The following is a 12,827-nucleotide window of genomic DNA, read 5'->3' as shown; positions in this document are numbered from 1 at the left end:
TCTGCCTCCAGAGTTTGTTCATAGATTTAAAAGATGTTCATAGGGACTTGTACAGTGAACAAAACTTGGTGGGTTCATAGTCGTTACTTCCTATTTGTTGATGTTAGAGTTTCCCTTTGGTCATTGGTTTGCTCAGTGATTTGAAGTGTTTTCCATCAACAGGTCATTCAGAGAGGAGGGATTCTGATCACAGAAAGAAAGAGAGCTGACTTTTCCTCTAAAGACATATGCCAGGATCTCAACCGGTTATTAAAAGGCAAGAAAGGAGAACAGATAAACAGCGCTGTCTTACCAGAGATGGAGAATCAGGTATGTGCGTTGAATGTATTTGTAAATCATAACAGTAACATTTTAAAAGACTAATTCAGTCACTTAAAAAAAAATTGCCTTTATTTGTTACATGTGTGGTTACATGTGTTGCTTTTAACAAATTCTCAGTCGGTCAGTTTTACCAATAAAGGCCTGGGAGCCAGATGCTGGGGTGAAATCCTGCTAGCTCAGCAAGGCAGAGAGAGCACCCCGCTGACCTTCCTCCTCAGCCAGCGTCCCAGAAGCCTCCTACCTTCTCCCATGCAGTCTCAACAAGACCTCCTAACTCCTCTTTACTCTATTTTTTTTTTCTTAATAATCCTATGTTCACTTCCTATCAACTGGTGCTTGCTCTGCATCTTGACCTATGGTTGATTTTATTCCATCCTGTTTGCAGTATTCAAGCAGAAAGCTCTTGGATTAAAGGTGTGTGTTAAGGCTGAGACACACCACAGTCTCGGGGTTCACGGTGTGACCCCACATCCTGCAGCAGCTCGTGTGTATTCTCGCGCACACACAGTGGTGGCAGTCGGGACAACTTTGAAGAAGTTTTCTCCTGCCGTGTCAGTCTCGGGGACAAAACTGGGCCTGCCGGGCTTGGCAGCGAGTGCGTCTCCTGCTGAGCCTCTTGTTGGCCCAGGCTTGTGTCACACCCATCTAAGCGGCACATCGGTGGTATTCTTTGTTTTATGTACTATAAAGTTTGTGGGGAAACTCAAGAACTAGGAAATTTTTAGCATAACCTGGTAGTCTTATATTTAAGGGTTTATTTTTAATTTTTGTCTCTGTGGGGTGTTGTGCTGCCCTTGGAGGACAGACCTGGAGTTACAGTGGATGTAAACCACCTAATGTGGGTGCTGGGAACTGAGCCCGGGTCCTCTGGAAGAGCAGCACAGGCTCTTACTACTGAGCTATCTCTCCAGCCGCCTGTGGTCATACATGGCTCATCTCTGTGGTGTTTCTATATGGAAGGAGTCTACCACTTGCGTGTGAGCCTGATATGGAAGCCTGTGATTCCAGCAACTTGAAAGTGGGTCAGAAATTTGTAGCAGATTTGAGGCTGGTCAGGTGATCTGAGTCCATGTTTCCAGAGAGAGAAGGGAAAATATTGTTAAGAAGCTGATTACTGTCACTTGAGTAAGACATAGCCTAGTGTTGCATGTCTCAGCTGTGCTGTGCACCAGTTTTGGGGGTCTTTCATAAATCCCTTAGTCTTTTTAAGAGACAGTTTAATGTTCTGTTAAATGAGGATAAATATGCCTGCATTTGAAGGATTGTTAATTGTTATTGGAAGTGTTTTTTTCTTTGTTATTTTGGTGGTTTTTTTTTTTTCCTGGAAGCACCAATCTACTTTTATATATTTATTTAAAATTTCCACCTCCTCCCCGCCTCTCTTTTCCCTCCCCCTCCCCTTTTCCCCCTCCCTCTCTAGTCCTAAGAGCAGTCAGGGTTCCCTGCCCCGTGGGAAGTCCAAGGTCCTCCCCCCTCCATCCAGGTCTGTAAAGGTGAGCATCCAAACAAACCAGGCTCCCACAAAGTCAGTCCATGCAGTAGAATCAAAACCCATTGCCATTTTCCTTGGCTCAGCTATGTTCATAACACTATTTGTAATAGCCAGAACCTGCAAACAACCTAGGTGCCCCTCAATAGAAGAATGGTTAAAGAAGGTGTGGAACATATACACATTGGAGTTTTACTCAGCGGTAAAAAACAATGACGTCTTGAATTTTGCATGCAAATGGATGGAAATAGAAAACGCTTTTTTTTTTTTTTTTTACTTTTTTGTTGTTTTGAGGCAGGGTGTCTCTGTGTATCCCTGGCTGTCCTCTTAGACCAGACTGGTGTCAAGCTTAGAGATCTGCCTGCCTCCTGAGTGCTTGAGTGCTGGGACTAAAAGTGTGTGCCACCACTGCCTGTCTGTTTACTTTTTTTTCTTAAAGATTTATTTTATTATGTATACAGTGTTCTGTCTGCTTGACTACTTGCAAGCCAGAAGAGGGCACCAGATCTCATTACAGATGGCTGTGAGCCACCATGTGGTTGCTGGGAATTGAACTCAGGACCTCTGGAAGAGCAGTCAGTGCTCTTAACCTCTGAGCACTCCGGCCCCCCCCCTTTTTTTTTTTTTAAAGAAACCAGCGTGGTCAGGAGATGGAGGCAGTCTCAAATATATACTGAGTTGGAGACCCTTGTTAGCTATAAGAAACTGCCTCAAAAAGACAAAAAAAGTAAAAAAAAAAAAAAAAAAAAGAAGAAGCAAAAACAAGGATGAGTGAAAGTCTCAAGGGTTAAAAATGGTCTTCCTTGCTAAGAATGAGAAGCTTGTTGGGATTTTGGAGTTTTCTTTCCCTCCCTCCCTCCATCCCTCCTTTCCTTTCTCTCTCTCTCTCTCTCTCTCTCTCTCTCTCTCTCTTTCTTTCTTATTCGTTGAGACCAGTTCTTGCTATGTAACCCTTCCTGGCCAGGAACACACTTTGTAGACCAGGTTGGCCTGGAACACTCAGAGATTTATCTCCCCTTGAGTGCTGGAACTAAAGGTATGCGCTCCCCTGCTTGTCAGTTTGTATATATTTTATTTGTTGTTTATTGTTTTTTGAGACAGGGTTTCTCTGTGTGGCCTTGGCTGTCCTGCACTCACTCTGTAGACCAGACTGGCTTCAGATTCACAGAAATCTGCCTTCCTCTAGGCTGGAATTAAAGGCGTGTACCACCGCCACCTTGCCCAGTCAATATTTTCTTCTTTTATTTTTATTCATTTGTTCATTCACTCATGTATCTATCTATCTATCTATCTAGTTAGTTTTTTGTTAATTTCTTATGACTAGGTGTGACTAGTCCTAGTACTTAAGAAGCTGAGGCAGGAAAATTACTGATCATAATAAGCCTAGGCCACGTAGTGTCCCTCTGTCTCATAAAGAAAACAAAGACTGTTGATGTGTGCTTCCTGGTGACATAGGGAAGGTTCTTTGGGCAGCCTTGTTTGTTAATTAGTTTGACACAGGCAATTATCAGTATATGAAATGAATCAGTGTTTTGAGACAGGGTTTCATACAGGCTGGCCTTGAATTGGCGATAGAGACAAGGTGAACTTTGAACCTTGATCTTGTCTTCATAGCCTGAATTGTGGGTTTGTAGGTAGGGGCCACCATGTCCGGCTCGTCGGATATAGTGTATGTATTCTTTGTGTGTGGTTGCGTGAGTGTGGAGGTCAGAAGGCAACTTTCCTACAGTCTTCAGAGACCTCAGTTCAGCAGCCCTGTGCTCAAGTGGAAACGCTTACCAGTGAAGCATCTTGCTAGCTTTCAAGGGCAGCTTGAACCACTGTTTGTCATGATTTGATGTCTTGAAGTTATTGCTGTTTTAATTTTTTATTGTTTATCAGTAACATAGAATATAAACAATTTAAACTTGTTTAGTTCTTTATTCTTGTATAGTCTTGTGTATTACAAGGCCCATATGCTAATTTGTAACTGAAATTCTTACAGCTTGTTACTAATTAGCATCTATGACTCAGTATCATTGAGATTCTCTTGTATTTCCCGGCCGGTGTGCTTTTGTTTTTTTAAGACTTCCTTACTATCTTCATCTGCATTAGTGGTCGTGGTCTATTCTGGTTCTGACTTCTGACAGTATAGATTAGTTTGCCTTTATTTGTTTGTTTATATAAATGATTTATAGGGCTATATTTTTATATCTTTTTTCCCCCATTTTGATTTTAGAGATAGGGTTTCTACTTCTATGTATACTAAAAGTACTAAAATAAATGATGGTGTGGTTTATGTATAAATGAGTGCAAAATAACAAGGAGCAGTATTTTTTTTTTCCTCAAGTTTATTAAAATACAAAAGTCTCCATTTCCGCCCCTCCTCCCAACACCCTCCCACTCCCCCCACTCCCTCCCCTCCTCCCTCTCCATCCCCAGTAGCAGTCAGGGTCTCCCGCCCTGCGGGCAGTCCAAGCTCCTCCCCCCTCCCTCCAGGTCCAGGAAGGTGAGCATCCAAACAGACTGGATCCCAAAAAACCAGTATATGCAGAGGAAACAAGTCCCAGTGTCATTGTCGATGGCTTTTCAGAAAGACTCCGGGCCAGCCACATTCAGAGAATTTGACCTCAATCAGAGAATCTGGCTGGATTACGTGCTCACTCAATCCCAGACAACTGGCCTTGGTGAACTCTCATTAGATCAGTCCCCTTGTATCAGTGGGTGATCGTACCCCTCGCTGACCCGATCTCCTTCCTCATGTTCTTCCTCCTTCTGCTCCTCGTTTGGACCTTGGGGGACTCCGTCCGGTGCTCCAATGTGGGTCTCCGTCTGTATCTCCATCCATCGTCGGATGAAGGTTCTCTCTGATCTTGCCTTCCTTGCTCTCGTTCTCTTTCCTTCTGCTTCTCGTTTGGACCTAGGGAGTTAAGTCCAGTGTTCCAATGTGGGTCTCCGTCTCAAGGAGCAGTATTTTAGAAGTGTAGAAAGGCAGCCTGTGGCAGTGGTGGCGCATGCCTTTAGACCCACTTGAGACTCGGGGGGCATAGGTAGGCTCTCTCTTGAGTTGGAAGCTAGCCTGAGCTACAGATGGAGTCCTAGGACATCAGGGGCTACACAGAGAAACACTGTCTTGGAAAAAGAACAAAGAAGCAGCAAAAAGGCAACATTAGCAGGACTGAATACATGCCTTTATTTCTTCCAGACCAGAGAACTGGTGTTAAATTATATAAAGATTAAAAAATTCAAGTTTTGGGCTGGTGAGATGGCTCAGTGGTTCAGAGCACTGACTGCTCCTCCAGAGGACCCGGGTTCAATTCCCAGCACCCACATGGCAGCTCACAACTGTCTGTAGCTCCAGTTCAAGAGAATCTGACATCATTATACCAATGCGCATGAAATAAAGTTAAATAAAGTCTTTTAAAAAAAATTCAAGTTTTGCAACCTAAAAATATTTACTTAATAAAGCTATATTAATTCAGTAAACTATACAAAGAAGGTAAGGGGACACACGGAATTGCATGCTAGCCAGTTCAGCTCCTCGAGCGGGAATTCCTAGCATGACCTCATCATCTGTGAGGAAGGACGCAGCAGTCTGTGTTTAGATAGACACCTTCATCTCCAGCTTGAGCTGTTCTCCACGTCTCGATGGTTGTCTTCCGCACAGGTGCATGCCTAGCTGTCTGTGTCTCAGACCGTACATTTACCTTCCTCGTCCACCAGCTGTTGGAGGTGGGCAGGGGCCATGACGTTGCCTGGTGCAGCTTATTCTATGTGGTTCTTGGTGGCCTTCTTTCATCAGACCTGGAATCAGATGAGCTCCCGTAGCCTCTTTTTTATTTTTTTATATCTTGCTGAAGCAGAGTTTGGGGGGGGGGGAAATAAAGGAAAAAAGAAAAAGAACAGCAAACTCTGCTATTCCCTAGAAGATCTGTTATGAAACAGTGAAGATGTAAACCATCTTCCCGCTGGTTCCCCATTCCAAGAGACTGAGTTTTTCTACCTTTCTGAGACAGAGTATCACTGTGTATCCTTGCCTGGCCTGAAACTCACAATGTAGTCTAGGCTGACTTTGAACTCACAGATCCCCCTGCCATTGCTTTTCAACTGCTGGAAATAAAGGCTGTGCCATATTACCTGGCGAGTTTCACTTTAAACATGCACATACATGTAAATATTAATTATTGGGTATGAATATGAGTGTATGGTCATTAGGGTGCCCAGTATGTATGTGAAGCTCAGAGGACAACCTCAGGAGTTCACTTTCTGCTGTGGGTTTAGGGATCAAGCTGTGACCATGAGACCCATGAAGCTGTCTCGCCAGCATGAGAGACAAAGTTTCTCTTTGTAGTCTAGATTTGCCCCAAATTCTCTATGTATTCCAGACTGGCCTCAAACTCTAGATTTTCCTCTTTTGGTCTTTCAAGTACTAGAATTCCAGGCACATGCCTCCATGCTCAGTCTTACTTTGCTTTTGTTTTGCCTTTCTAGTTTCTAGTCTTGGTGATGGAAGAATCTTTTATTTAATATTTATTTTTAGGTTGCAGTTTCATCATTGTCTGCAGTAATCAAGTTTTTAGAACTCTTGTCAGATGATTCAAATTTTGGACAGTTTGAACTGACTACTTTTGACTTCAACCAATACATGAAGTTGGACATGGCAGCAGTTAGAGCCCTCAACCTTTTCCAGGTAAAATAGACAACATGGGTTAAAAATATTGAATAATTTAGCTGGGCGATGTGGCACAGGTCTTTAATCCCAGCACTCGGGAGGCAGAGGCAGGCTGTGAATTCTGTGAATTTGAGGTCAACCTGGTCTACATAGCGAGTTCCAGCACAGCCAGAGATACACAGAGAAATCCTGTCTTGGGGAAGAAGAAAACCAAGAAACTGAGTATTTTTTTTTTTAAAAAGTTCTCTTTCACAAATAATGATCTATGTAAGGAATTTGTATTCTGTAACATTATTGTAGTTAAACTAGATAGTTTTAAAAAAGGAATTATTTATTTATACAGTGTTCTGCAGGCCAGAAGAGGGCACCAGATCCCATTACAGATGGTTATGAGCCACCATGTGGGTGCTGGGAATTGAACTCAGGACTTCTGGTAGAGTGGCCAGTGCTTTTAACCTCTGAGCCATCTCTCCAGCCCCCATAAGTTGTTTTTAACTATTGTATTTTATTTTGCTAGTCTCAGACAGTGTGTGTAGACTGTCCTGGTCATTTGGGTGACTTTGTTAATGCAGGGCTTTACAGTTCTGAGTTCATTTAGACACTGCAGTCACTGTGAGTCAGCTGAGAGTAATGCAGATGCACGGGTTTCACCTTAGGGGAACTAATTGTGGGCAGTTCCCAGTTTATCCTTGGAGAGCAGTGCTCACTATTCCAGTTCTGTTTCATGGCGGGATAAAGTCTTTGCTGATGGTTTTTCTTTCGTGTGTTACTAGGGTTCTGTTGAAGATACCACTGGCTCTCAGTCTCTGGCTGCATTACTGAATAAATGCAAAACTGCTCAAGGACAAAGATTGGTTAACCAGTGGATTAAACAGCCTCTCATGGACAAGAACAGAATAGAAGAGAGGTACAGCATTTAGTGTGTGCTTCTCCTGCCTTTGTGCAATTCACTGTTAACCCTGTATGATAATGCCACATATTCTGATAGACAGTTTACACTCAGTTTATTTCTTGTTTTGTTGTGTTGTGGGTCCTGAACTGACCTTGAACTCATTTTTAGTTGAGGATGAATTTTAACTTTTAAAAACATTTTAATTATATGTAGCGTGTGTGTGTGTGTGTGTGTGTTTGAGGGGTGCTTACAGGGTGTGGAGCATACATCTGTAGAGTTCATTCTCTCCTTCCACCTTAATGTAGATTCCAGGATTCTAACTCAGATATAGTCAGGTTTCTCAGTGAGGGTTGTCATCCCAGCCATCCTGGCCCCCGTCTCCCAGGCACTGGTGTGGGTGGCGCCACCCCTAGCTATGTGGTGCTGAAGGTGGAAGCTGAACTGGAAACTTAATCCAGGGTCTTGTACTTAGCTCTATCCCTAGCCCAGCTAACCTTTCTTCGTGTTTTAAAAGTTATTTTTACTTATTATTTGTGGGAGGAGCACAAGTGGAGGGCAGAGGACAACTTTCTGAGGTTCTTGTTAGGTCTAGGCTGTGTGCGCCACGAGGAAGGTGAGAGATACCACTTAAGGCTCCGGAGACCCTAATGATTCACTCCCGGAGCGGTCACTGATGGAGCAGGGCGGCAGGACAAGAACTCCGGAGCCTTGTTCTCCCGGCAGCCCCAAGCAGGTGCAGAGGTGGGGTTTATGAGCATAACAGTCACAAACAATTGTTAACAGTTACAATTTTCACCGATCAGAAGTTAATGACTGGGGATTTTCCTTATGTTTCCCATTGCTGTCAACTGACATACAGTGCAAGCCTTTCAGTCTGAGCAGCCTTCTGTTAGGGACAGCCATGATGTTTCTGAAAGACTAAGGACTGTTTCTGTTTTTTGGGGAGGAGGTTGATCAGCCTTTGGGAAGTTTTAGCTCTCCTTCCTACAGCTGGGGAACTTGAACTTGATGTCACCCCATAGATAAAATAGAATCTGAAGTCAGAACAGTAGTACTTAGGCCAAGGTACTTGCCTGCTTTCTTCATCCTGAGGATTGACCTCAGGTCCTCTTTCTGGCTGAGCCTTCCACTGCCACAGCAACTTTTCTTTAAAAGATCAGCCTTGCTGCGTTTAGAGTTATCTCGTTTATGGGTCTGAATGTTTTGTCTGTGTACCACATGTGTGCCTGGTGCCTGTGGAGGTCAGAAGAGGGCGTCAGATCCTCTGGGACTGGAGTTACAGATGGTTTTGAGCTGCCATGTGGGTGCTGGGAATCCACCTGAGTTTTCTTTAAGAGCAGCCAAGTGCTTTTAACTGTTGATCTGACTCTCTAGCCTTTACTGGCTTAAAAGAAATGATAGAATACTGTTGATTTTTGAGACACTGTGTAGGCCTAGCTGGACTGGAACTGGATATGTAGACCAGGCTGGCCTTGAACTCCTTAGAGCTTGGTTGTCTTACCTCTTCCTCCAGAGAGCTGACGTCAAATGTGTGCCCTATCATAACCAACCTTGGTATTTTTTTTTCTCTTCTGTTTAGCCCTGACTGTCCTGGAACTATGTAGACAAGGCTGATCTCAAACTTAGAGAGATCTGCCTGCCTTTTGCCTCCCTAGTGCTGGGTTAAAAGCATGGGTCACCTACCACCTGGTGATGGCTCTACTTCTTAATAAGCTTATTTGACATAAACCATCAGCTTGTGCAAGACCTCCTGGTCCCTACTCTCCTAATTTTTTCCTATATTTTCATCACTGATGCTCCTCCACGGGACCCTGTCGCTGATCCAGGTTCTATCTGAGTGTATGCACATCATGTATGTGTGAGCTCCTGAGGCCATCAGAAGAGGGGTGTCGGATCCCGAACCAGGTTATACACAGTTGGACTCCCGAAATAACCACACAGAAACTGTATTAATTAAACCACTGCTTGGCCCATTAGCTCTGGTTTCTTATTGGCTAACTCTTACATGTTAATTTTACCCATTACCACGTGGCTGTGTATTACCACGTGGCTGTGGCTTCCTGGCAAGGTTCTGTCCATTGTCTGTCTCTGGCTGGGCTACATGGCTTCTCTTTGACTCCACCTCCTTTCTCCCAGCATTCAGTTTAGTTTTCCCCACCTAGTTCTGCTCTACCCTATCATAGGCCCAAAACAACTTCTTTATTAACCAGTGGTATTCGCAGCATACAGAGGGAAATCCCACATAGTGAGCTGGAACATAGGTACTAGGAATCAAAACTGCTTTCTCTGGAAGAGTAGCCAGTGCTCTTGGCCACTCTGTCATTTCTCCAGATCCCAAGAAACCATATGTTGAGTTGGTGAAAGGCTCAAGTGGTTGCTTCCAAGTCTGGTGACCTAGTTCATCCGAGGGAGAAAACTGACTCTTGAACTTTGTCCTTTGACCTCCATGTGTGTGCTGTACATGTATAAGTGCACACACAGAGAGATAAGTGTAATAATTAAAAAAAACATGTTTTATGATTAATTTCCAAAGAGTTCTGTTGGAATTTTAGGGATTAACTAACCCTAAAAATTATCATGCATTCCAGTTAAATTGTGATTTAATGTAATATCTAATTTTGTGCAGCTGAGAGATTGAATTCAATGTGACTGATAGGTATACTCTGTTAATGCCAGTGGTAGCTTTGATATGTCTAAATTTGTGATTTTTAAAGTGACATTGTCAAGGAGACAGAAGTCTCTCCCGTTTTTACTGTTATCTAGAATTGTAAACTGACACTGTAATTACTTCTGAAGTGGTTTACTGAACAGGCTTCTGAAACTAGCAATTCATTCTGGGCCAGACTGAGGGAGCTTTGCAAGTGCTGTGTGCTAGTGCATTGGTTTTGTTTTGAGGCAGGGTGTCATATAACTCACTTTGTTAGGCAGGGATAGCCTTTACCTTCTAGGCGTTTTGAGATGACTTACTGTGCCTCTCTTAGGTTCGTTTTGTAGACATTCTCTCGCCTCATCTTCTCTTCTCCGTCCCCATTCTCTCTCACTCTTTTTCTCTCCTCTCCTGTCCATTCCCCCACCCCCAACAGGTTTATTATTATTATTATTATTATTGTGTGTGTATAGCCCTGGCTGTCCTGGAACTCACACATAGACCAGGATGGCCTTGAACTCACAGAGATCTACCTGACTCTACCTCCACAGTGCTGGGATTAAAGGCGTGTGCCACACCACCCAGCTTTCTTCATTTTTCAAAGCTACTTTTCTTTTTTTCCTTTTTTAAGTTAGCCACAGTGAGACCCATATGTAGTGCTAGTGTGTTGGTTTTTGCCTCCCTCCCTCCATCCCTCCCTTCCTTTCTCTCTCTTTCTTTTCTCTCTCTCTCTTCTTAAAATTATTTTAACTTTATTTTATGTGCATTGGTGTGAGGGTGTTAGGTCCCCTGGAACTGAAGTTACAGACAGCTGTGAGCTGCCATGTGGGTGCTGGGAATTGAACCCGAGTCCTGGAAAAATAGCCAATGCTCTTAACTTCTGATAACCACTGAACCATCTGTCCAGCCCCATGGCTTTATATAGATATATCTATATCTATATAAATAATATCTATTATATATAAAATATATATAAATATATATATAAACAATATATATTATATATATATAAATAATATCTATTATATATCTTTATATATATTTAAAATACATATATATGTTTTTTTTTTTTAATGGATGTGTGTGTATTTGGCATACTCCTGGAAGTCAGAGGACAACTTGGCATCGGTTCTCTCCATGCGGATCCCCTGGTGTTTGAACTCAGGAACTCAGGCTTGGTGGCAAGTGCCTACCTATTGAGCCGTCTTATCTTTTACTCTAATATTTTTTTCCAGATTAGATTTAGTGGAAGCTTTTGTAGAAGATTCAGAACTGAGGCAGACTTTACAGGAGGATTTACTTCGTCGATTTCCAGATCTTAACCGACTTGCCAAGAAATTTCAGAGACAAGCAGCGAACTTACAAGACTGTTACCGAATATATCAGGGTGTGAACCAGCTCCCCAGTGTCCTGCAGGCTCTGAAGAAATACCAGGGTAATGACAACTTTATTTTTCTTAACGCTTGCTTTTTTTTTTTTATTTATTTTACTTTATGTGCATTGGTGTTTCACCTGCATGTGTGTCTGTGTGAGGGTGTCAGGTCCTCTGGAACTGGGGCTACAACAGTTGTGAGCTGCCATGTGAATGCTGGGAATTGAACCTGGGTCCTCTGGAAGAGCAGTCAGTGCTCTTAAGTGCTGAGCTATCTCTCCAGCCACAACTCTTGTTTTATTTATTTAGTTTTTAAACTTTTCCTCAGCCCTGTTTTACTTCACTCTCGCATGCTGGGCAAATGTACTGTTTTTTATGAAAGGCTGGTCTAGAACCCCCTGATGATTAGTTTCTCATAGGTTTGTATTGAGCTGTATGTTATGGCAGAAGTCGGAAGTCTTCAGATAATTTGGACTGTCCGCTACTTAGCATTCTATGTGTGTATATTGCAATACTGGGGAGTTAGACATGACTTTGGCGCTTTCGAAATGAATGTTCACCGAGACTGGTGGCTCAGTTCTGTATCCCAGCTACTGTGTAGCTTAGGCAGGAGAATAATTAGCAACTACAAGACCTACCTAGGTCACAGAGTAAGTTCAAAATTAGCCTGGGCATTTCCGTGAGATTCCTGCAGCTAAACAAACAAATAAAGAGTCCAGGACTCAGGAAGAAGAGGCAGGCACATCTCTGTAAGTTTGAGACAAACCTGTCCTACATAGCAAATTCTGGCCAGCCGGGGCTGTGCTCGTAAAAAACAACCACCTAAATAAGCAGAAAGTAGGCAAGACATGGTGGTGCAAGCCTTTAAATCCAGCACTCAAGAGGTAGAGGCAGGTGGATTTCTGAGTTTGAGACCAGCCTGGACTAGTCACAGAAGAAGACCCTATCTCCAAGAAAAGGAATAAGAAATAGCTTGGGATGTGGTTCAGTGGTCAAACACTTGCCTAGCACACACAGTTTCTAGTACTTTGACCCAGTTAAAGAGCAATGTTATGTTACTGGGTTTATTATTATTAATGGGTTAGTCACACGGTAGCAGGCGGTTAAACAGTGCCGTTGCTGGACTCATAGGACAGTGTGTACAGTTGTAGCTGGCTGTAGTAGAAGAGAACAGCCCAGCAGGAACGTGAGATATCAGGGTGTATATCTTGCTCTTTGGAGCCACAGAGAGTCCTATGGGGGCTTTTAAGATGTTTTCTGGGGGCAAAAGGATATGGCTCAATTGGAAGAGTGCTTGCCTAGCTTGCACAAAACCTTGGGCTCAGTCCTCAGCAGTGCGGAAGGATAGGTGTGGAGGCACACTCCCAGAAGTAAGCAAAGGCCATCTTCAGCTGCTGAGAGTTTGAGCCTCGTCTGGGCTAGAATTCTTATCTCAAAGCCAAACTTATCAAACTT

General features: G+C 43.2%; 1 protein-coding gene across 1 annotated transcript in view; it reads left to right on the top strand.

Annotated features, from left to right (window-relative positions):
- The window catches only part of Msh2 (mutS homolog 2), a 58,149-nt gene that overhangs the window by 10,344 nt on the left and 34,978 nt on the right, over nt 1–12,827 (top strand). The window contains exons 4-7 of the mRNA XM_087907287.1: nt 163–309; nt 6,330–6,479; nt 7,235–7,368; nt 11,236–11,435. Coding sequence (XP_087763413.1) covers nt 163–309; nt 6,330–6,479; nt 7,235–7,368; nt 11,236–11,435 — 631 coding nt within the window. The remainder of the gene's footprint in view (nt 1–162; nt 310–6,329; nt 6,480–7,234; nt 7,369–11,235; nt 11,436–12,827) is intronic.

This window comes from Myodes glareolus, chromosome 6 (assembly GCF_982192425.1).
Source record: "Myodes glareolus chromosome 6, mMyoGla1.1, whole genome shotgun sequence".
Taxonomy (NCBI): domain Eukaryota; kingdom Metazoa; phylum Chordata; class Mammalia; order Rodentia; family Cricetidae; genus Myodes; species Myodes glareolus.
The sequence above is the reverse complement of the archived record's forward strand: the minus strand, read 5'-3'. Positions and strand labels throughout refer to the sequence as shown.